At 37.3% G+C, this 25,762-nt stretch overlaps 1 protein-coding gene and 1 long non-coding RNA gene across 21 annotated transcripts in view; one reads left to right on the top strand and one right to left on the bottom strand.

The window, feature by feature from the left end:
* LOC140629452 (outer dynein arm-docking complex subunit 2-like) overlaps positions 1-25,762 on the bottom strand; it is a 274,074-nt gene that overhangs the window by 210,304 nt on the left and 38,008 nt on the right. For 15 of the 18 annotated variants that reach the window (XR_012027288.1, XR_012027289.1, XM_072818933.1 and 12 more), the window contains 6 exons: positions 22,152-22,412; positions 15,957-16,114; positions 12,937-13,129; positions 12,207-12,313; positions 11,892-12,028; positions 9,457-9,573 (listed from right to left, as the gene is read on the bottom strand). Coding sequence is in view for 16 of the 18 variants with exons in the window: in XM_072818933.1 (XP_072675034.1) it covers positions 9,457-9,573; positions 11,892-12,028; positions 12,207-12,313; positions 12,937-13,129; positions 15,957-16,114; positions 22,152-22,375 (936 nt within the window). In the remaining 2 variants the exon portion in view is untranslated. Of the gene's footprint in view, positions 1-9,456; positions 9,574-9,799; positions 9,939-11,891; positions 12,029-12,206; positions 12,314-12,936; positions 13,130-15,956; positions 16,115-22,151; positions 22,413-25,762 lie in introns of those variants that run through there. The other 3 variants (XM_072818939.1, XM_072818944.1, XM_072818945.1) reach the window with 3 other exon arrangements.
* LOC140629458 (uncharacterized) lies at positions 9,970-12,002 on the top strand. 3 transcript variants are annotated; one of them, XR_012027293.1, is made up of 3 exons: positions 9,970-10,060; positions 10,508-10,623; positions 11,744-12,002. It is a non-coding gene; the product is annotated as an uncharacterized lncRNA (long non-coding RNA). The 3 variants fall into 3 exon arrangements; XR_012027292.1 differs by having other exon boundaries at positions 10,508-10,781; XR_012027291.1 differs by having other exon boundaries at positions 10,508-11,173.

Here is a 25,762-nt window from a genome sequence, read left to right as displayed (position 1 = left end):
ATAGATCAGTGGAACAGAATAGAGAATCCAGAAGTGGACCCTGAACTTTATGGGCAACTAATATTCGATAAAGGAGGAAAGACTATCCATTGGAAGAAAGACAGTCTCTTCAATAAATGGTGCTGGGAAAATTGGACATCCACATGCAGAAGAATGAAACTAGACCACTCTCTTTCACCATACACAAAGATAAACTCAAAATGGATGAAAGATCTAAATGTGAGACAAGATTCCATCAAAATCCTAGAGAAGAACACAGGCAACACCCTTTTTGAACTCGGCCATAGTAACTTCTTGCAAGATACATCCACGAAGGCAAGAGAAACAAAAGCAAAAATGAACTATTGGGACTTCATCAAGATAAGAAGCTTTTGCACAGCAAAGGATACAGTCAACAAAACTCAAAGACAACCTACAGAATGGGAGAAGATATTTGCAAATGACATATCAGATAAAGGGCTAGTTTCCAAGATCTATAAAGAACTTCTCAAACTCAACACCAAAGAAACAAACAATCCAATCATGAAATGGGCAAAAGACATGAACAGAAATCTCACAGAGGAAGACATAGACATGGCCAACATGCATATGAGAAAATGCTCTGCATCACTTGCCATCAGGGAAATACAAATCAAAACTACAATGAGATACCGCCTCACACCAGTGAGAATGGGGAAAATTAACAAGGCAGGAAACAACAAATGTTGGAGAGGATGTGGAGAAAAGGGAACCCTCTTACACTGTTGGTGGGAATGTGAACTGGTGCAGCCACTCTGGAAAACTGTGTGGAGGTTCCTCAAACAGTTAAAAATATACCTGCCCTACGACCCAGCAATTGCACTGTTGGGGATTTACCCCAAAGATACAAATGCAATGAAACGCCGGGACACCTGCACCCCGATGTTTCTAGCAGCAATGGCCACGATAGCCAAACTGTGGAAGGAGCCTCGGTGTCCATCGAAAGATGAATGGATAAAGAAGATGTGGTTTATGTATACAATGGAATATTACTCAGCTATTAGAAATGACAAATACCCACCATTTGCTTCAACGTCGATGGAACTGGAGGGTATTATGCTGAGTGAAGTAAGTCAGTCGGAGAAGGACAAACATTATATGTTCTCATTCATTTGGGGAATATAAATAATAGTGAAAGGGAATATAAGGGAAGGGAGAAGAAATGTGTGGGAAATATCAGAAAGGGAGACAGAACGTTAAGACTGCTAACTCTGGGAAACGAACTAGGGGTGGTAGAAGGGGAGGAGGGCGGGGGGTGGGAGTGAATGGGTGACGGGCACTGGGTGTTATTCTGTATGTTAGTAAATTGAACACCAATAAAAAAAAAACACTATGGATAAATCAAAATAGAATTCTAAAAAATGTTCAAGTAATCTGCAGAAACCACAGGAAAAAGAATACAAAAATGAAAACTAGGAGGAACACAAAATAAAAGTAAAGTGGCAAGCGTAAGCTCTAACGTATCAATAGTTAAATGGATATTATCTAAACACATCAGTAGATACATCAATTGAGTTACACAAATTTATTTTTAAAATGACTCAACTATCTGCTGTTTACAAGAAACTCACTTCAAATATAACAATATATGTAGCATGAAAGTAATAGGGGAGGGATCCCTGGGTGGCGCAGCGGTTTGGCGCCTGCCTTTGGCCCAGGGCGCGATCCTGGAGACCCGGGATCGAATCCCACGTCGGGCTCCCGGTGCATGGAGCCTGCTTCTCCCTCTGCCTGTGTCTCTGCCTCTCTCTCTCTCTCTCTCTCTCTCTCTCTATGTGACTATCATAAATAAATAAAATTTAAAAAAAATATTTAAAAAAAAAAAAAAAAAAAGAAAGTAATAGGGGAGATGGGTGCTGGGTGGCTCAGTCAGTTAAGCAACTGCCTTCAGCTCAGGTCATGCTCACAGGGTCCTGGGATAGAGCCCCACATTGGGCTCCCTGCTCAGCTGGGAGTCTGCTTCTCCCTCTGCCCCTCCCCCCGCTTGTACTCTCTCACTCACTTTCTCTGTCTAAAATAAATAAATAAAATCTTTAAAAAATTATATTAAAAAAGAAAATAATAGGAAAGAAAGATATAACATGGAAACAATGGTTAAAAGAAAGCAGGAGTGGCTATAAATGTATCCAATTAAGTAGACTTCAGAAAAAGGAAAATCATGAAGGACAGAGAGGGACATTACATGATGATAAAATGATCAATCAAGAAGATATAGCAATATTAAATGCATATACAGAGCTTCAAATACAAAAACAGAACTAAGAGAAAAATTAGACAAATCCATAATTATAGTTGAATACTTCAAAACTTCTCTCTCAACAACTGATAGAAAATCAGCAAGAATATGAAAGAACTTAGCACCAAAAACCACATGATTTTTTACACAAGGTAAAAAGAAGAGAAGAAATAATAAATACCAAAGTGAAGTAGAAAAAAACACACAGAGAAAAATCAATGAAACTAAAAGCTAAGTCTCTGAGGAAACAGAAAATCAAGAGACCTCTACCCAGATGAGTCAAGAAAAAATAAAACACCAATGACCAATATTAGAAGTGAGAGAGGTAACAATAGCTACATAGTCTACAGACATTAAAAGATGAATAAAAGAATAACCATAAACAAGTTTACACCAATACATGTGACATAGATGAAATGGACAATTTCCTTTAAAGACAATCTACCAGGGTGCCTGGCTGGCTCAGTCAGTAGAGCACGCAGCTCTTGATCTTGGGGTTGAAAGTCTGGGGATAGAGATTGGGATAGAGATTATTTAAATTAAAAAATAAAATGGCAAAAGGTTATGTATACTTTACATATATATATGTATACATATATAAAGTATATGTATACTTTACTCCAACAGAATCATTTTTTAAATAAGTAAAAAAAAATAAAGATTACCATAACTTCCTCAAGAAGAAACAGATAACCAGCCTGGCCCAAACTAGTAAAGACACTGAAATCTGTTGTTTAACAACTTACCTACAAAGGACACTCCAGGCCCAGATGGCTTCACTACCAAACATGTAAGAAAGAAACAATATCAATTCTACACAAACTCTTTCAGAAATTGGAGAGGAAAAAAAAAAACTTCCCAACTCATTTTATAAGGCCAGTATCACTCTGATAACCAAAACCAAAGGTATTAAAGAAAACTACACATCAAAACCTTATAAATATAGATGTGACACTTAAAATCTTAGCAAGTTAGATCCAATAATATATAAAAATGATACTACATCCTGAACAAATGAGCTTTGTTCCAGAAATGTATGGTTATTTTTTTAAAGCTCATCAATGTAATTTATTACATTAACAAACTAAGAAAGAAAAAAAAAAAAAAACATGTAATTTTCTTAATAGGTAATCATTTGGTAAAATCCAACATCCATTCCTTTTTGTTTTGGTTTTATTTAAATTTAAATTAGTAAACATACAGTGTATTATTGATTTTGGGGTAGAATTTAGTGATTCATCAGTTGCATATAATACCCAGTGTTCACTACATCAAATGCCCTCCCTTAATGCCCAACATCCCATTCTCCCATCCCCCACACCCACCTCCCCTCCAGTAACCCTCAGTTTGTTCTCTATAGTTGAATCTCTTATGGTTAGTCTCCCTTTCTGTTTTTATCCAATATCTATACCTAATAAAAGTTTTCAACAATCTGAAATAAAGGGGAACTTCTTCAATCTTATAAATGTCATATACAGCTAACACATACTTAATAATGAGAAACTGAAAGTTTTTCCTTTACCACCAGGAGCAAGAGACTACTTCTATATAATTCTGTGCTGGAGGTTCCAGATAATGCATTAAGAAAAGACAAAAAAAGGCACTGAGACTGAAAAGGAAGAGGCAAAATGATCATTATATACAGTCAATATAATCACATACATAGGAAACCCTCTGGGATCTATGAACCAGACACTAAAACTAGTAAATGTTTCAGAATATAAAAATGATATATAAAAATCAAGTGAATTTTTATATAGTAGCAACAGATAATCACAAATTAAAATTTTAAAACTACCATTAACCGTAGCCTTTTTAAATAAAAATTCAACTTTGAAGTTAGATTCAACTTTGAAGATCTAACTAGCTTTATTAATTGATTCATGAAGCCAGCAGCATCCCATGTAGCTAGCAGACAAATGTTCCACTGAGCTAAACAAAAGAAATAATTTTAAAGGCAGAGAGACCATTTGAAAAAAGGAATTTATTAGCAAGGAATGTATTGTTTAGACAAGGTTGCCCTCTTAAGAGAAGCAGAAGGGGTAAATCAGTAAATATCCTAGTATTGACCAGGAAATTCCAATTGACTTGTTATAAGTTACATTCCTGGGTGGTTGAAATTGCAGTTATTTAGGTATAAATAATAATAATATAATATAATATATAATAATATAATTCTTGAGTGTTGACTTGGCCTAAGTAATGCTACTTTGGGCCTGTGGTTTTCTTTTTTAACACTCTTAAAATATGAAATATTTATAAGTAGGTTTCACGAGATATATGCAAGACCTGTGCATTGAAAATTACAAAATATTGCTGAGAAACTGAAGGCCTAAATAAATGGCGAGACATACTCTGTTCATGGATTGGAAACCTCAGTATTGTTAAGACATTAGCTCTTTCTAAATTGATCTATAGATTCATCATAATCTCAACCATAATTCTTTCAGGCATTTTTTAAAAGATTTTATTTATTATTTATTCATGAGAGACACAGAGAGAGAGGCAGAGACATTGGGAGAGGTAAAAGCAGGCTCCATGCAGAGAGCCTGATGTAGGACTCGATCCCGGGACACCAGGATCATGCCCTGGGACAAATGCAGGCGTTCAACTGCTGAGCCACCCAGGCATCCAATCTTTCAGGCTTTTTATGAAGAAATTGACAAGCTGACCTTAACATTCTAATGGATATGCAAAAGATGTAAAATAGACAAACAAGTTTGAAAAAGAAAACATTGAAGGACATATACTACCTGACTTCCAGACTTATTATAAAGCTACAATAATCCAAAGAGTGTGCTACTGGTATAAAAATAGACAAACAGATCACACCCATACAAACGGACAACTGATTTTAGACAAAGGTATAAAAGTAATTCAATGGAGAAAGGATGGCTTTTTCAACAAATGGTGCTGGAAAAACTAGATATTTATATGCAAAAGAAAAAAAAAGAACTTTGATCCACACCTCATATTATGTACAAAAATTAAATTTAAAGGCCTTAATGTAAAACCTAACATTTGAAAACTTTTAGGAAAAAAACACTGGAGAAAATCTTTCTGATACTGGGTTTGGCAAAGCTTTATGAGATACAACACTATAAAGAAAAAATTAACAAGTTGGACTTCATTAAAATTGAGGACATTTGCTCTTTGGAAGATATACTGATTGGAGAATGAAATGACAAGCCACAACCAGAAGATCATATTTACAAGCCATATATCTAATAGATTACGTAAGCCAAAAATATATATAAAAGAGCTCTTACAACTCAGTAAAGAAATCAAACAACCCAATAAAAAAAAACTGGGTGAAAGATCTAACAGACATATATGATATATAAATGGCAAATAAACATATGAAAAAATGCATTCAAGAAATGCAAATTAAAACCCAGTGAGATATTAGTACACACACCTATTAGAATGTCTAAAATTAGAGGACTGACCATACCAGTTATTGACGAATATACAGAAGAACTGGAAGTCTCATACACTGCCAGTGTGTATGTAAAATATTACCACCGCTTTGGAAAGCAGTTTACCCATTGCTTAAAAAGTTAAGCATGCAACCATATGATCTTGCTGTTTATTCCTAGATTTTACCCCAAGAGAAATGAAAGCATATGATCTGTGGAGATATACACCTGGAAATAAAATGTTAAAAATATGAGACCTTAAATTTTAAAGATATGTACAATGTTTTGAAAATAAAAGAATATTTGCAGGTGGGTGACAGAAAAGAAAATCAGAGGATCAATCTCAGAAGCCCAACACCCAACTAGTAAGAGAACAGAGAAGAAGGAATGATTAAAGATGTGATACCAAAAAAAGTATTTTTCTAGTTTTGAAGGACATATGTCATCATTAATGAAAAACAAACAAAACCAGCACCAACCATATCATCATTAAAATTACAGAACATCTGGAATAAGAGATCCTAAAGGCTTTGTTAGATGGGAAAAGTCAAAACAGGCCACGTAGGAAAAAAATGCCTCTAAAATTCTAAGTAAAAATTGTTTTTGAACTATCATTATAGAAACAATAACAGAGAAAAATAAAGATATTTTCATATGCTAACCCTCAATTTTTTCCCTGTTATATGCCTCTTTTACTCAGGAAGCTCCACCAAAATGATGGGATATACCAACAAAAGGAAAACTAAATGGAAGGGAACTTCAACATAATAAAGACCATATATGAAAAGCCTACAGCAAATATCACATTCAGTGGTGAAAGCCTGAAAGCTTTCCCCCAATATCAGGAATAAATATGGAGATAGTGTTCACTGCTTCTATTCAGTGCAAAATCCTAAAAGGTCTAGCCATAGTAATTAGACAAGAAAAAGAAATCTAAGCGGCACCGGGCAGGCTAGGAAGCCTGCCTCTCCCTCTCCCTCTGCCTGCTACTCCCCCTGCTTCTGCTCGCTCGCTCTTTCTCGCTCTCTGTTAAATAAATAAAATCTTAAAAAAAGAAAAGAAAAAGAAATTTAAAAACACGCAAATTGAAAAGAAGTAAAACTATTTGCAGATGACATGATCTTTTATGTAGAAAGACCTAAAGATTAAAAAAAAACTGAGTTAATAAATGAATTCAGTAAAGTTGCAGGATGTGATTTTGAATTTCACATTCAAAAGCCAGATCTGATTTCAACACTAAAAAAAAAAAAACAGTTCCATTTCTCCTCATTAGCAGTGAACAATCAAAAAGGAAATTAAGGAAACAATTCCATTCAATAGCATCCAAAAGAATATAATGCTTAGAAATAAATTTAACCAAGGAGGCAAAAGAAGACACTGAAAACTATAAAACACTGCTGATAAAAAAAGTTAAAGGAAACAAAAACAAATGGAAAGACACCCCACGTTCATGGATTGGAAGAAATAATATTGTTAAGACAACAATGTTATACAAAGCAATCTATAAATTCAATGTAATCCCAATCAAAAGCCTAATGCTGTTTTTTTGCAAAAATGGTAAAACCAAACCTAAAAGTCAAGGGAACCTAAATAGCTAAAGCAGTCTTTAAAAAACAAGAACAAAGTTTGAGGAGTCATACTTCTCAATTTCAAAACTACCACAAAGATAATCAAAATAGTATGGGACTTGTATAAGGGCAGACAAAAAATAATAGAATAAAGAGTCCAAAAATAAACCTCTACATCTATGGCAAATTGATTTTCAACAAGGATACCAAGAACTTTCAATGGGGAAAGAACAATCTCTTCAACAAATGGTGCCCGGAAAACCGGATATCCACATGCAAAAAGAATTAAATTGCACATTACTTTACTTACACCCTATACAAAACTTAACTCAAAATGAATCAAAGACTTAGAGATAACACCATGACATTATTAGATGAAAACAGGGCAAATCTTCATTACCTTGGCTTTGGCAATGGTTTCTTATGATACCAAAAATATAGGCAAGAAAAAATGTATTTGTTGGACTTTATCAAAATTAAAAATGTTTGTGCATTAAAGAACACTATCAAGATGAGTGAAGACAACCCACAGAATGGGAGAAAATATCTGCAAATATTCTATCTGATAAGGGATTAATAGTCACAATATATAAAGAATTCCTACAACTCAACAACAAAAGACTACCCATTTTTTAATGGGCAAAGGACTTGAATAGACATTTCTTAAAATAAATATACAAATTCCCAATAATATGGAAATATGCTAAACATTACTATTAGGGAAATGGAAATCCAAACTATAATGGAATACCATACTTCATACTTACTAGGATATCTATCATAAAAAAACACACAATCACACACAGAAAATAACAAGTATTGGTGGTAATGTGGAGAAGCTGGAATCCTTCTACAGGAGCATAAAATGGTTCAATCTAGGTACAGTTTGGTACTTCCTCTAAAAGTTAAATACAGAATTAGCATGTGACACAGAAATTCCACTCCTAGGTAACCTCCAAAATTAAAACAGGGACTCAGTTACTTGTAAGCCAATATTTATAGCATTTTTCACCATAATCAAAAAGTGGAAACAACCCAAGTGTCCAACAATAGACTTACTGATAAACAAAATGTGGTTATATACACGAATGGAATATTATTCAGCCACAAAAAGGAATGAAGTTCCGACACATGCTACAACATGGATGGACCTTGAACATATTATGCTAAATGTAATAAGCCAAGCACCAAAGTACAAATTTACGATTCCACTTCTCTGAAATACCTAGGAAAGGCAAATTTATATTTGATTAGAAATCGAGAAACCAAAAAGTAGATTAGAGGTTCCTAGGAGCTGGGGAAGTAGGCATGAGGAGGTTACTGCTTAATGGGAACAGTTTTAGTTTGAGATGATGAAAAAGATTTGGAAATGGACAGTAGTAATGGCTGCACATAATTAATGCCACTCAGTGATACACTCGAAGTAGTTAAAATGACAAATTTTATGTTTTGTACAGGTATTTTGTAACAACAACAAAGGAAAACTAGAGTCCAGGAAATAGGTGATCAAACACCAGGGGAAAAAAACTCACAGGATGATGACAGAGAGACGTTTCAGGACAAGAGCAGCAGCAGAATAGTAAGAAAATAGAGTGCTCTGGAAGTGGCAGTGTCAGAAGGAAAATAACAGATCTGATAAACTGTCTGATGTAGGATTTGTGGAATTGACATCATCTTGAGAATCAGCCTGGGGCTTAAGTGTATCACTTTAGTATTTCTTGCATATTGCTTCTTACCCACATCAGCTTCAATCAAGATTTAATAACTGTATTAACTGATTCCTTTGTCCACCTCAAAAACTATTTCAAAAACCACGCAAGACACAGAGGAAGTACAGTTCTTATGCATATGCAGTTGACACACTTACTGAGACAATCCAACTAGTTAGTAATCATGGGATGCCCAGAAAAGATAAAAATAATCAAAACATCTAGGCTTCATTAACAGGGATGACTGCTTTGTTCTTAGCATTATAAATTCAAAAGGAAAGATAAAAAGTGCTTTTTTAGAAAGCAATCTGACATATTTTACACCTATTACCTAAAGAGGTTCAGAAACTTCCTTGAAGTACTCCACTTATAATATTTCTTATGTAATATATTGTGAAAAACTCTCTAAAAATTATAAACAGGGTCCAAAAATAGAATTATTCTCAACAGAAGGTAACATGTCAAGTAACACTATGCTATGATATTTCAAGATTCTGTAAACTTACCTGTTTAGACATATTTTCTGAAAATTTTGCCGATTTTTCTTTTAAAAATGTGACAAGGTCTTTATAAATTTCACTTTTTCTCTCATAATTAATTTCCCCCTCATCTTCTGTTTTGCCCTTTGGAAGAAAAAGTTTGGTGCAATTATTAATGTAGTAGCATTTGAACCTGATCAATACACCACAACCCAAGGCCACATATTGTTTTCTTCTCTTGAGGATCCATGTGGCAGTTTTTATACATCAAAAATATGGGCAGAATTCTTCCTTCTTAAAGTTATCCATTTGTCCGTCCATCCACTCATCCACCCATCCATCATCCATCCATTATGCTTTTACTGAGTACCTCCTATATGCATGTAGGGCATTTTGCTAGTTAGCAAAGAATGGAGAGCTTCCTTCCCTCTGCACTCCTCTAATGCAAAAAAAAACAAAACACACACACACAAAAAAACATTATGACTTCAAGAGAATCTGATGAAGTCATAAAAGGTCCCAAGATTAGAATGCCACCATAGAAAAGCTTGTTTCCATTTGTCACACTCTGTTCTTGTTCTGTGTGTAAAGAGGTTGCTATGGGATTATTTTCTAGAGTTACAACCTCCATGTAAGCACCTGACACTCCAACCTTTTTCTCCATACCTCTTTCTTTTTGTCTCTTTCCTTTCGTCACCTATCCTAATAGAAAAGATTTGGCTCTGCCTTAACCAAATGTATATATAAAAACCCATAGTGTGCTTTTTATATATACGTAACCACACACATACACAAAACATCATATACACCCATATAACTCAGGCGTGCCATGCATTTTGTCGTAATTATTGAATCATGTTCCTTATCTTTCATTCTTGAAATTGAGAGGAACACTTAGATATTTCCATATCAAATAAAGGTATATGTAGATTAGTAGCTCTTGATAGGAACAAAGTGTCCTTGCCCCACTCTAGAAGGTCAAAGTCTCTTATTTTCTGATTGGAAATTTCACTTTCTTAGAGTATCAAAACAAAACAAAGGCTAAATCATATTTAGCTCATCTCCCCCCTCTGTGCAGATATAATCTGAGAAGATCATGCTGAGAAGAAATGCACCATAAGGCAAGTCAGATGAGATGCTTGCTGGTCATCAAGAAAGTGGCACTCACATTTTGAAGCCAATCCAAACCAAGAGGTAGCAATTCTCCCAACAGTCCCCTGTGATGAGGAATCCCCACTAAGGATTTAGGTTCTCCCTGCAGATATTGCCTGTGAGGCCCCACATTACATTGAAGACACCAAGGGCAGGGTTGCCAAGGGGAAAGCTGACCACCTAGTAAGTTCAGTGAACAGGTATGAGACAAAAAATAAAATGTGTTCATGTGGAAGATTCAGAAGGCCACCACCCTGCTTAGTGCTCAGGGGTGGGAATCTGGAATGCTGTGTTTCTCCCTAGTCAGCTTCAGTTAGCAGCAAGTAAAAGGAAGACTGTAAAGCTGGAGGAGGGAGAAAGGGACTGCTCCCAGCTCCTCGTCCCCTGTCCCCAGCAGTGAACCCTGGCAGTGGCAGCTGCTTCCAGTAGCAACAGTTGGTTCCAGTTCCCAGGGGTTTTTCCCTATGTTCCCAGAACCTGGCTCATTACAACTCCTTAGAATCCCATTACAAACCAACCAGGTCTCCCTCTTCCAAGGTCTGGGTCTCAGCTCTGCTGGTTCTGCAAAGATCCTCTCCTCTGAGCTCCTGAGGTACCAGCTCCTGGGCATTGTACTCCTCTGACATCTGGGTGCCAGTTTCATGAGACCCCCTGTGCTCCAGCATAGCCTGGAAGCGACCATTCTTCAGAGATATGGATCCCAGCTCTGTGGGAGTCCCCCCTCTGAACTCCCAAGGGACCATAACCAATGTAAGCAGGGTCCCCTCCTCAGAGGTCTAAGTCCCAGCTCTGCAAGGACATCTTCTGAGACCCTAAGGAACCAGCACAGCCTGGTGGTGCTCCCTCCCCAGACACATGGGTCCCAGCTTCTTGGGGGTGCTTCCTCCAAGCTCCCACATTTTAATTCCTTCCCTTTGTCCTCTCAACACTTAGGGCAAAAGCTATAGTTACTGCTTCTGTGTTACCTCAGCCACCTCTTATTTGCCCGAATACTTGTTTAATTAATTAATTAATTAATCAATCAGTGAACTGATCGTTACAGAGGTTTTCATTTTATAAAGTGGCATGGGTTCCTTTGACGGTCATTTCTTAGAAGACTGATTTAATGACCTGCAATGGGGAACACCGAGGCTCATTCTGAAATGGTTTTGGATTTGCTCAGCAAACACATAGCAAAGGGATCTGCTTCAACCCAACAGAACAGAATCGCATTTTCTGTGGCCATCAGCATTCAGTCCTGGAGACATGCCTGCATTTACAGAGATGGAGCCAAGCACCAAAGACAACATGGTTCTTAAAAAATTACTTACGCCATTTAAAAATACTCCTTCTGTACTACAAGTAACACACAGAGTTTCAACATCATGGGGTTTTACCAGCACGTAACAAATTTCCCCATGAATTTGTCTCCAAGGTGGGGCTCGACATCCATTTGAAAATTCATAATCTGAAACCAATTATCGATCAATTAAAAGGAGCTCTGAAAAATAAAATATGTTATCTTTAAAAAGAAATAAATATGATTACAGTTTTTTTCAAATACTCAATCCTAATGTAGCTATTGAAGCATTTGGAAATAATAATTATTTTACATAACACAAAGCAAATCTGAGAATAATAGAAACCTGAAGTATAGTCAATAGATTCCAAGACAGTTTGTTCTCCTTTTCCTGAGAAATGTTTCAGCAGTTCTATATCGTTCTTAACAGTTGTTGGGTTTAAACAGATTTGTCTGAAATGAATGATAAGAAATGCATTTTAACACTCTAAAAGAGAATCTCCAGAAAACAGATGAAAATATACCATTTTAGCAAGGGGGGGGCTGGTGGGAGGAGGAATATCACTTTTTATAATTAAAATTGTAGTCAAATTATACAACAACAAAAATGTTGCAGTTAGTTTTAGCTGTGTTATAGCCTTACAACACTGTCAAGACATCAAGAAACCAGTGATTCATATTTAATGCAACATTAAATAAACTCGTTTAAAAATTCATTTCATTTCTTAGTGGTAATAGCATAATACTAGAAAAAAAACTACAAAAATGAACAAGTTTTAAACCTTACAAAGTCTACATGATATTTGCATTACTATTTAACCATCTATTTAATTGTCTGAGGAGAGTGAAAATAACAAGGCCACTTCATGTCCTCAGAATCAGGTGAAACCCCATAGAAAGCTCTAGCAAAGCTAACAGTAAATCTTTACATTTTAGAATTAGAAATATCCATGCAATACCCTAAAATCTACTGTTAAATCAATAACAACTCCTATAATTTGTGTATGTTTAAAAAAATTCTGAAAGCATTTTTTGTAACTAACTTTTAGAGGTTTCTTTTTTCTAAAAAGACTCACAATGAAATACGTTTTAGAGAATGATTCAGTAGGTGCAGATCCAGTTGCTTAAGCAGCATGCCAACCTTCATCTTTATCTCACTCTCAGGATCTTCATCTTTGGTAATTTTATCAAGAATATTTACTGTGGATGTGTCTTCTTTCACCGTGTTATAATCCAAACCCAGGATTTTTGTTACAGGATCTCTGTTAGCTGATCAAACAAGTAAATAAATAAAAATGATTCTCTTGTCTTCTGTTGTAAGAAAAATAATGACTAACAAGTCCTCTGAAGCCCACCCAAATGTGCTTCCTTCATTAAGCTTTCTCTCATGGACCCAATTTGAATTAATCTCAACTTCTCAGATTCTACTGCATTTAGGAACTTTCTTGTACTCCTTGAGATTCTCTACCTTGTACTGCAGTATCATCTATCTATATCATATCTCTAATAAGACAAAGAACAAGACATTCTTTTTTTTTCTTTTTTTTTAATTGACTGTAGGGCATTGTCCAGCATGGTCATTCAATTAGTGTATCCAGAATTGATTTGAAGATAGAGAAATACTGGTCTCCTTAGAAGAATCATCACTAGAACTGTGTGTGTGTACGTGTGTGTGTGTGTGTGTATGTAACCACTGAGGCTTAGTGTTCACAAATGCTTTCTTTCCAAAACAGCATGGTTTTCTCAGTCTAAAGATCTACCACCAGTCTTTTCCACCTGTTCAAAGTGCTTATATTTTCTTTCTTTTTTTTTTAATTTTTTTTATTTATTTATGATAGGCACGCAGTGAAAGAGAGAGAGAGAGAGAGAGGCAGAGACACAGGCAGAGGGAGAAGCAGGCTCCATGCACCGGGAGCCCGACATGGGATTCAATCCTGTGTCTCCAGGATCGCGCCCTGGGCCAAAGGCAGGCGCCAAACCGCTGCGCCACCAGGGATCCCTCAAAATGCTTATATTTTCTTTTTTTTTTTTTTTAAGAAATATTCTTTTTTTTTAATATTTATTTATTTATTTATTTATTTATGAATGATAGACACACAGTGAGAGAGAGAGAGGCAGAGACATAGGCAGAGGGAGAAGCAGGCTCCACGCACCGGGAGCCCGACGTGGGATTCGATCCCGGGTCTCCAGGATCGCACCCTGGGCCAAAGGCAGGCGCTAAACCGTTGCGCCACCCAGGGATCCCAATGCTTATATTTTCAATGCCTTTTTATGTTCAAGTTGGAAAAACAAATCTGGCCAGTACTTACACACATACCAAAGTTACAGTGAAAAACTCCAATACTAATTCATGATCAAGGCTGACATAGCTGTGAAAGTAGACTCTAGAGATGGTTAAAACAGAATTTGGTGAAAGCCAAAGAACCATGTAGTTGCAAGTGAGGAAGAAGAGGGCAAAGCCATATTTGGAAAGGAGGAATTTAAATAAGATGAAATATATATGTATTTGAACAAGGAGGCCCATGGGACTAGTTCAGAAAGCTCCACCTGATTGAAATGAGAGAAGCACAGTGATGGCATTAACTCTGCAGTGGGAGATGGACTCTGGCACCAGGAAATAGCAGAAAAGGCTTAGGGCTTCTTAGAAAAAAACACACAAGGGGAGGGGCAGGGAAAAGAGATCTAGGAATCATCTACTTTTTGAGCATCTCAATCATCCTTACAGCAGTCATCTCATTAAGACTCATGGAAAAAGGTATTATATGAATTCTGGGGAAAGACACAAACCTGCCCCCCAAATTGCCCTGCACCATGGAATCTGGACCCAAAACTAAGAGTTGTACCTAGAGCTCTTACAGAAAGGACAAAATGCAGCAAAGAATACACATTTAGCCAAACTAGATATATAGCAGCCAGTCTATGTATTAAGTTCATGCACTAAGTTGAAATTAATGCTATTACCAACCTCCTTGAATTCAACTTTACTCTTAAGATTTCATTCCTCCTCAGCAGGGTAGCTATGAGGTATAGATAGATAGATAGCCTAATAATGAAGAGTAGGCAAGAGAGAAGAAAAGGCTGCTGTCCTAAGGTTCACATCTTTTTTTAAAAAAATATTTTATTTATTTACTCATTCATTAGAGTCATAGGGAGAGAGGCAGAGACACAGGCAGAGGCAGAGGGAGAAGGAGGCTGCAGGCAAGGAGCCCGATGTGGGACTCTGATCCCGGGTCTCCAAGATCACACCCTGGGCTGAAGGCAGACGCTTAACCGCTGAGCCACCCAGGCATCTCATAAGATTTACATCCTAAAGAATATTTTTTTTAAAGGTTCATCTTCCCACGTCATAGCAGTAGACACAGCAAAGAATGATTAGAGGCAAGACCAGGCACCTCATGCTTGAGTCCTTCTAGTCACATGATTCCAAACAGGCAAAACATGTATATGACACCATTACGTACTGTTAGGTATTTCTACTCATAAGAAAAATTCAGAAAACAATTGCTCCAGGCAATTGGTCACATTCTTTTACGCATGTTAGATGCTTAGACAATAATGAAAATCTACATCCTTAATGAAGAGGAAAACGTTTCCCATTGAGTGAATGTAACTACCTCCACAAAGCTATGCAACCTACAAAGGAACATTACTGAGACCAATGGAAAGTGAGATTACTCTGGGCTATCTTTGCTGCATACATTTTAGAGGAAACCGAGCATCATCCGTCACAGCAGGCCTGAGGGTAGAGGGTGGAGTTTGGTGCAGGCCCCACTAATCTGTCTTCTCTCCTGTGTAGACCTTAGAGGATACAGGCCTCTGGTCTTTCCAGAAGTGAGGAAGCCTCTCTTTAAACCACATGCTAAAATTAGAAATCTAGAAGCTTGCTAGTGGTAAAGTATTAGGCCTTTCATTTTAAAGTAGAAACTTGATATGAGCATGACATTCAGCCAAGAAAAATGAATGACATTTTTAAAAAGTCGAACATAGGACTTTTTGCCTTTTAGGTCACGGAACTTTTTTCAAGAGACTGCAACTCCCCCTCCCCCATGATTATGTTTCTAAAAGTTCAAGTCATAGACTGGAGCATAAATATCACCTTTGATACAAGCCTGTGCTTCCTTCAGCTTTCTGTCTTTGGCAATAAGCAGCAAACGTGACAGCTGCCCCAAGCTCCTGATCTTAATGTGTGGCACAGAGAGAAACAACAAAGGCTGCCCATCTTTATCAACTTCTTCTGACTTGACTGTTGTTTCACTAGGAAATAAAAATAAATAAATAAATAAATAAAATCTTAAGGTTACCTGGATGCTAGTGAAGTTAAACATAAGACATTTTGACAAATCATCCCTCTGGCTCATTATAAAACACAAAATATAAGTACTTCTTGTTAAAAGCTCATGTCTTTTCCTCATTTGTCCACACTCAGATCCCTAAGTTCCCAGGCTTATTAGCAACCATAGTTAGCAACATGATATACCCAGGAAGAACATGAATACTTACATGAACTCAATCACAGTTTTTGGTTTTGTTTTTCTAACAATGTGTTGGACAACTTTAAAAAAATCACTGGTTCTACAGGACCATTCATGTTTTGGGGATTTCTAAAGTTATTTTATTTATAAAGTTTACACCACAGTAATTAGTGGTTAGAAATCTTCTTGGCTACTCTGTGCTTATGAACAAAAAGCTATAAAAAAGAGAAAGAGAGAGAGACAAACTAGGTTCCCTCTGTGGATTGTTTTCCCACTCCAAATCCCCTAATTTGGTTTACTTTAGGATAATAAGCAGTTTTTCTAAATGGACTTTTCCTGATCAGAAATTTCTGGGTCTCCTAGATTTGTCTTTCTGCCCATTTTAATTATTTTTTTAGGTCAGCATTTAAGAAATATTAAGATGTTTTTACGGCAGTCATATTTCTATAGATTTCTACCACGTACAACATTAACTAAGCTACCTAGGTTTTTATTAGATATGGATATCCCTGGAAAAACTGCTCTCCTCTTAAGACCTGATCTAACATATTTTAAATTGTAAGGCAGATAAACAGATGTGGTGTATTGCCAGTTCATCAGAAAAAGTAAACCTGACAGACTCAGACTCAGATGTACTACCAGCACGATTTCACTAGAAAAGGAAGAAGATAGAGATCATGGAGGCAGACTAGTGGCTTGCCACGGATGTCCACATCCTAACACCCGAGGCCCACAAATGCCTTATCTTACATGGCAAGAGAGACCATGCAGATGGATTAAGTTAAGGATCTTGAGATGGGAAGACTATTCTGAAATGTGCAGGAGGGTCAAGTCAGAAAAGCCAACGTGACATGGAAACAGGGTTCAGAGTAACACAGAGCCAGAAGCTATGGAATGTAGGTGGCCTCCAGAAGCTGGAGAAGACAAGAATGGATCTTCCTTCAGCCCCCAGAAGGAACACAGCCCTGCCAACGCCTTGATTTTAACCCTACACACTTATTTTAGTCTTTTCACCTCCAGAACCCTAAGAAATTAAATCTGCATTATTTTAAGTCACGAAGTATGTGAAAATTTCTTACAGCAGCAATAGGAGGCTAACACAGGGACTTTTACAGGCTTTCCCACTGTTCTTCCAGCAGTAACTTTCATAGTAACTCACATAGGAAGTAACTTACATAGTAATTGTACACAGAAGGTACTCAATAAATAGAAGAGGAATAAATGAATAGAAGATTTCTAGGCTGACCAGTGATGTGTGTTGTATACAAAATGTGTGTTTTCTCTAAAATAAAGCTTTTGGAATAATGTCTTCAGGTTTGAGATTTCTTAAAGGTCTGTGCCGGGTTGGTCACATGTGCTAAGTGGATGATGACAAGACTAAGTTATAAGCTGACTGAATGCCAACAATATCAAGCCACTGAACTTGAGAAGGTGAAACTCCTGGTAAGATATGGGAGAAGTCAAGGGCACAGGACACATATTTCATTGCTCCCACCAGTTGAAGCCTGTAACTCAGCAAAGCAGTAGGAACTAAATGCCAGCTCCAGGGAGGATGTGGAAGAGCAGGTTTGTTTCGGGGTTTGCAGTTTCTAATACTGGAAGAAAGAGATTTTGGAAAGAAAAAATACTATGCCCATCTTGTGAGGTCAAGATAAATGTGCTGCAAATGAAATCCACTGACCTGATCAAAAGACTTTCAAACTGTAATTGTGGAGGGCAGCTGAAAATACTATAGCTTTATGCTATAAGGTGAGAGAGCAGAAAAATGTCACATTTATTTCATCCCCAGTGTCTAGTTTAGTGTCCAGAACATAGTAATTACTCAATAAATGAGCCTAAAAAATAACAAGAGATATAAAGCTACAGTTGCAAAACTAGTTAGTAATTCTCAGGAACAAAAACAAAGAGCTCAAGTAACAAACGTTATGGCCATCGATTTTAATAGCATAACTTGGACATTTCACCAAAATATGGGGCACCCATGTGGCTCTGTTGGTTAAGTGTCTGACTCTTGGTTTCTGATCAGGTCGTGATCTCAGGGTCATGAGATCAAGCCCTGGTTGAGCTCCACAGTCAGTGAGGCGTCTGCTTGTCCCTCTCCCTTTGTTCCACCCCCCCATCTGCTTGCTCTCTCTCTCTCTCTCTCAAATAAATAAAATCTTTTAGAAAAGAAGTTTTACCAAAACATAATAATTATCATCTCATAAAACAATACAATTTTAAGATCAGAGATCATGTAACTGATCCTTCATGACATTGATAAGAGAACTAGAACAAGAAGGTAAAAGGATCAAACAATGCCCATTACCAAGGAGTATTGGGAAGTCAACAATAAAAAAGATGCCTGTAGAGATTTACAAAAGAAAACTAGGAATCAGAAAGGTATGAATTGTGAGGGCGGTGGGCAGGACAGGGGGAAGAGGGTCACTGCTCGGGGCTCAACTCCTCATCTACACAGCACTCCTACCAGGAGAGAATTTTGTCCCAACTCAGACATATCATTGAGACAGCAGAGAGACATTAGAAGCTAAACTATCACAGTATTAAAGCTGACATGAGTCAAAATCGTAATTTTACCAAAAAAGAAAAGAACTGATAATAACATTGTCACTAAGTGATTCTGAACACTTATCCAGTCTTTATATTTCCTGAGCTACATTCTAATGAGTCAAAGCAACTGAGCTCTGTATACCACCACCATATGGTGTTAATCATTGAAGGGTGTCATTTGTCCTTAGCTTACAGTGGACTTGGGTTTCATTCTGGAGTGTTTTAGAAAGATTAGTTATCTCATTCTGTCTGATAAGAACAAAAGCAATTGAAAATGGTAATACAAGGAGACCTATGATTTCCATTAGAATGAAAGTGGAGTTATTTTCCCCAAAACAATGAACACGGAAAGACGATGACCAGTGTTATTATAGAATGAAGGGTTGTACATTGGAAATGATTCTAAAAGAAAAGAGTAAGTCATCTAACATGTGGACAGTGCCATGCCTATCTACTCAACAATGATCTGCACAAAAGAAGATGGGTGACGACATGTAAAACCTTTTTTCAGTGCGTGATGAGCAGATCAGTTTCAATGTCAGATGTCTGTTAGCCTAATTCAGAAGAAGGCTGATCAATTTTTTAAGGACTGCCGCAAAGAGTACATTTGGAGATGTGCAACATCAAATGAGAAATGAGGCCTCAAGTGCGAATATAAAAGAGATCAACAAAAGAGGGTAGCTTACTTACTTCAACAGACTTTCCATGTAAATAAAACTGACTTGTTTTGGAACAAAAGGCTGAGAGAACATATAGTCCCAAGAGGAAGAAGAAATATCCTAAAACATCCAATAATATTGTGGTTTGGTAGAAATGCATCCAGAGGCTCCAAACTCAAAGCCTTTATGATGACTTAGGTATCCATATTTATGTGGACTTACAGAGCTGAATCCTATCTGAAAGGACAGCAGTTGACCCTCCACCCTTTAAATAAATGAATAAAAGGTGTCCTAAGGGCCAGCAGCCTAAGCAAGAACAGTGCATGTGTACAAAAGGGCAAAGAATGAGGTAGCCGGGACTCTTTTAATGGTACGTTCTTCCAGCCATTGAGGGCATCTCTGGTCTATATCACTTTTGTTATGTTGGTGGACACAGCATACCAAGTGGCTATGGGTTGCTGACAGTTCTTTGGTTTGGGGGGGTGGGCGTAGAGCAAGGGGAGTGGTCAAGACTTGGATGTGTAAACATTTAGAATTTTCCATAACTACCAAAATCTCAGCTGTATCCTTTGCCTTCTTCAGGACTATCAGTACCCACCTGGTTTTCATCCAGCCACAATGGCATGGTTTCCTTCAACTACAACAAATGTTACTTTCAGACCCTCTTTTCCCTTCCGACATCAAAGATATCACCAATAAAAGTCAGAAATAAGAATAATGGATAGAAAAACTGGCCCAAGGAAAAGGTGTCCAGTAAATTTGACAGAAGGAAGACAATCAAGAGGTAGTTGGTTCAAAACATATATGTGCCAAAATGTTGAGACTTCCTGCTTAAGAGGGACCTCTATGCATAAAGACTGTATGAAAAAAAAAAAAAAGACTGTATGCAGAGGTATAAGAATGGAAATAGAGCAAAAAGCAATTGGATAAGGATAAAGAAAGAGAAACAGTGATATGATTGAGGTATGTGTAACAGCCCACCTAAGTAGGTTGCAGATGTGGTCAAGTTTGTCCTTGGAACACAAAATAAATAGAGGTAAGATACAATGACGCTCTTGATACTCTTATGACATCTGCTTTAAATCCATCTCTGTACTAAGTAGTTCATATGTTTTTGAACTATATGGTTTTGCAGATGAGTTCATCTTTCAAAGGTTAGAAAAAACAACATGTGACACTACACTGAACTTAAGTGGGAGCAATGAATAATGACAAGCACTTTGGGAGGAAGTGACCATAGGCAGAGTTAGAAATAAAATACAATTTTAGAAAAAGGCTTCAGGAAATTCAGAGAGAAGGTAGAGCATGACAACAGAACCAAACACTCCTGAAATACAGTTCAAAAAAGGTTTTTCAGTACTAAAAATGAAATTCAGAGTTTATTCTCACAAATAATCCCAAAGGGAAAAAGTGGAAAAGGCATCTATAAGAAGATTTGACTGATTAGTGACCTGTCTTTGATACTGTCACACTTTAAAAGTTCATATGCAAAATTAAGGAGGAACACGGTGGCAGAAAAGAGGATCCCGATGCCTGAAAGTGGAAAATAAACTGAAGCTGACCAAAACAACAAAAAAGATTTACATATGCAAATGTCAATTACTCCTATATAATTATGATTACATTTATATAAATACATATATATTTTTTATCTAAGCTCTCTAGAGCTAAGTTGACAGCTCCCTGTTTGAGGTAGAGGTAGGTTTTTCTTAAATCTCAGATTTGGAAGGTTCTCATTTCAGGACAATGCTAATTGCTAATTAGCCTCTCCCATATATTGAGGGAAATTTACCACTCCCCAGGAATTAATAGATTTTAATACCAGAAGGGATTTTGCCTATAGCAGAGGTCACAAAACCAATGCCTACTGACACCTGTAGGGTTGTATAGATGAGTGGAAAGCCCAAACATAAAGCAACAACAATTGTTGGAGTGTGGTGAACTCAAGAATGCATCCCCTATCAAAAGAAATTCAAATCAAAATTTAAAAATTAGGAGTGCCAGGGCACCGGGGTGGCTCAGTGGTTGAGCATCTGTCTTCAGCTCAGGTCATGATCCCAGGGTCCTGGGATTGAGTCTCACAACAGGCTCTCTGTAGGGAGCCTGCTTCTCCCTCTGCCTGTATCTCTGCCTCTCTCTCTGTGTCTCTCATGAATAAATAAAATCTAGATAGATAGATAGATAGATAGATAGATAGATAGATAGATAGATAGAAAGAAAGATAATTAGGGGCGCCTGGGTGGCTCAGTCGGTTAAGGGTCTGCCTTTGGCTCAAGTCATGATCTCAGGGTCCTGGGATAGAGCTCAGTGTCTGGCTGGCTCCCTACCCAGCCAGGAGTCTGCTTCTCCCTCTGCCCCTGCCCCTGCTCATCTTCTCTCTCTCTCTCTCTCTCTCATAAATACATACATACATACATACATACATACATAATTTTGTTGTGCTAAACAGAATGTTCCCAGATTTCAGCAGAGTGCCTCCTGATTGCAATTCCTGGGTCAGAATATTTCTGAGATTCACAGATGTTAAATTACTTGCCCAAAACCTACAACTCATTTATCAAAATATGTACAATAAAGACATTAAACTCTAGAAGCTCTTTACCAGCTTACCTGACAATATATCCTGATTCAAATGCTGAGGGGTCCAAGTTTGTTTTCCATTCAAGTGGTTCTACAAAAACATATTTTGCTTCTTGAGGATGTTTGTAGATAAAACTCTCCACAAACATCGCAATTTCTTTCAATATCACTTCATTCAGTGGAGTAATTTCCAGGGTTCTGGTCCCATATCCAGCAGCAGTCCACTGTGCAGACCTTGTCAGAGCCACCCCCATGCTCAGTCAATGCTCAGATCTGAGCTCACCACACACCCTGCATCAGAGTGGAAGGAGTTAGAAACACAGGATGGCAATCACCTTTTTCCTGGAACCGTTCTCACTTTCAAGCCTTTAAGCCATCCAACACATATTCTGCTTCTTAATCTTAGTGGTCAATTTTTTTTAATCATCAAATTGCTCCTTAATGCAACAGAAATATTCATTTTTACTGGGCTAGCTCTAAGTAAAACTGACAGGCACTTGGATTTTCTAGTATCTATTTGCCCTAAGCAAATAACTTTCTCATTTCCCTGGGCCCCAGAAAGAAAAGCTCAAATAACTGGGCAGAAAACAGAAACAGAAAACTCCCAACAGTGGAAGGAAGAGCTGGGGGAAGATGGCATCAAGGCCTTTGGTCCAACAGGTTTGCTGGAGCCAAAGGCTCTTCTGGGCTGGGCAGTGCATAATTTAGAACCATGCTGTCAAACTGAACTCTGTTATTCTGACTTTCTTTAAAAAGAGAACATTATCTGCAACATTGAGTAAAAGCCGAGTTAGCAAGCAAGTTCTCACTGTGAACATTTAAGGCCTTTTTTTCCCTGATAGTCTATATTTGTTTGATTTTTCACTAATAGGATCATGAAAGGCTTCCTTCCAGAATATTAGAATGGTGATAAAGTTAAATATAGAATAGAATTAGCTTTCCCCCATTATTACTAAAGCTCCGAAGTACCAGGACCCTTCGGAAATGACTTGGGGATTTTGGGTTTTGTACTGCACTAAATCTAGTAATAGGATATCTAGATCAGTGGCTCTCAATGAGGCAATACTCATAACTCAGAAGTATTATTAAGGATATTTCATTATCAAAATGATAGGAAGGGGACATCATTGGGATTTAGTAATGAGGACCAAGAATGTCAGACATCAGGGCACCCGGGTGGCTCAGTGGTTGAGTCTGCCTTTGGCTCAGGGTGTGATCCTGGGGTCCCAGGAGCGGGTCCTGGGATTGAGTCCCGCATCAGGCTCCCCACAGGGAGCCTGCTTCTCTCTCTGCCTATGTCTCTGCCTCTCTCTGTCTCTCATAAATAAATAAATAAACTCTTAAAAAATAATGTCTGATGTCCTGCAATGTGCACAACAGTCCCCAGACAGAATTATACTACACTCTTTAGGCATCTGGTGGGCGAAAAACTTCAGATAAGTAATACCTGCGCTAAGAATCTAACTCCACTTTACAATCACAAAGTAATTTTTCCACAGTTTTGACATACACTGAATTTTCCAGGATTGCAACTATCATGTAAGTCGAAGGAAGGTTGTATATATTCTGTCTTATATGGAAGTCTACCAAGAGCTCAGTATTTTGGAAAATCACACCATTGATGGCCATGCTGGTCACACAATTTAAGTTTCAATGATGTGTTTACATCAGCCTGCATTTGGAGCTACTGCATTCACAGTATATAATTCTATGTAAGGCTGGAGCACCTGACTACTTCACTACATATTCTAGTGTAGTGGTACCTGAGCATTTACATACTATTACTGTATTGCAATTATTTACCTTTTGATTTTCCTTTATTTTACAGTTAGGGGACATCATTGGGATTTAGTGATGAGGACCAAGAATGTCAGACATCAGGGCACCTGGGTGGCTCAGTGGTTGAGTGTCTGCCTTTGGGCTCAGGGTATGATCCTGGGGTCCCAGGAAGTAGCCAATATCATTTTGATAATGAAATATGGTTAATAATACTTCTGAGTTATGAGTACTGCCTCACTGAGAGCCACTGATCTAGATATCCTATCTACATTTAAAGATATCCTATCCTACATTTAAACTATGCACACATGTAGAATTACTACCTAGGATTTTGATTTTGGAGTAGCAAAGAAGGCATTACAAAATATTTGTTATAAAAAATGATAGTTCTCAGGGCTAAGAATGGCTGATATATGTGTACATAAATAGGTATATATATTTTTATATCTGTGTATATACTTATATATACAAATACATACAATTATAAAATATATACAATTAGGGTACAGATTTTTTTGTGTGCATTTATTTTAGTATTCTAGTAGTTTGTTTCTATTGCTTGATTCCAAACATGTAAGCCTGTACTGATGCTTACATCAGTAACACTGTTGAGTTTGCCAGTATTAAGAGAGTAAGTGCAAGCTAAGAATAAGTGCAAACAGCTTTATCACATATAGAAAGTCTTATGTGCACAATTTATTTTTAATCTTAAGCATACCACTTGTTTCAGTGGTCTTATAAAACTACAACATGTGTATCATTTCCTTCTTGTACTTTTTAAAAGGAAAATGTGGACATACATAGATTATATAAGACTGTAGCAGCAGTCAACACCCCATACAGCAACTTCCTGAAAGACACTTTAAAAAGAGCTAAGAAATGCAAAAAGGTCTTCATCATGATAAATGTCTATACAAAAATAACACGTTTGTATCTCTTCAAATTGTTTTTCTAAATCTGGAAAGGCAGGAGCTGCAACAATGAACAGGCTTGATTTGAGGTCTAAGAAAATTTCAGGAGGGTCTGGGACAACCCAGAAGGCAAAAAATATTATTAGGGGGGAAAAGTGTATCAAAATCTTGAACAAGATAGGTAGAAAAAGCCTTTAAAAATGAGAGTGAGAGCAGAGAGAGAAAGAAAGAGGGACAGCCTGGGCGGCTCAGCTGTTGAGCGTCTGCCTTTGGCTCAGGGCATGATCCTGGGTCTGGAATCGAATCCTGCATCCAGTTCCTTGTGAGGAGCCTGCCTCTCTCTGTGTCTCTCATGAATAACATCTTTTTTTTTAAAAAAAGAGAGACGGACAGAGAAAGAGAAAGAAGTACTTTGTAGGCGTAAGTGAATAAATTACAAAAAGAAAACAGTGTAATCTAAAGCTTTTCATGTTAAGTCTAGGACATTTCTAATAGCCTCATTTAGCAGGAGAACTGTATTTATTCCACTAGTCCCAGGGGTGTTAAAAAAAAAAAAAAAAAAAAGGTCTGTGTAACTCAGGTAAAAATACAAAACTAAATTTTTTTTTTTTTAATCAAAACAGGCTGTTCCCCAGTTTCTACCCACTGCCAATCCAGGAGTCCTTTTGGCCTAAGAACCACAGTTACAACGAATACACATGAATATGTAGTAAGTATCTTTGAATTAAGGTGCGACTGTTGAAAAGTTTAATGATTAAATGGAGAAAAGTTTCTGTGCACGTGTTCTCATAAATGGAAAATCATTTATATTCATTTTGTCTATTATTCTACTCATTTTCTGTCCGAATCAAATCACTGTAACACAGCTTGTTTTTCTTTTTTAAGGATTAGCTGCAAGCTTCCCGTAGCATTAAAAAAAATGAAACCCGTCCGTGAATAATTTCTGTAACG

The sequence above is a fragment of the Canis lupus genome (genome assembly GCF_048164855.1).
Source record: "Canis lupus baileyi chromosome 5 unlocalized genomic scaffold, mCanLup2.hap1 SUPER_5_unloc_7, whole genome shotgun sequence".
Taxonomy (NCBI): Eukaryota; Metazoa; Chordata; class Mammalia; order Carnivora; family Canidae; genus Canis; species Canis lupus.
This window is presented reverse-complemented; position numbering and strand designations above follow the sequence as displayed.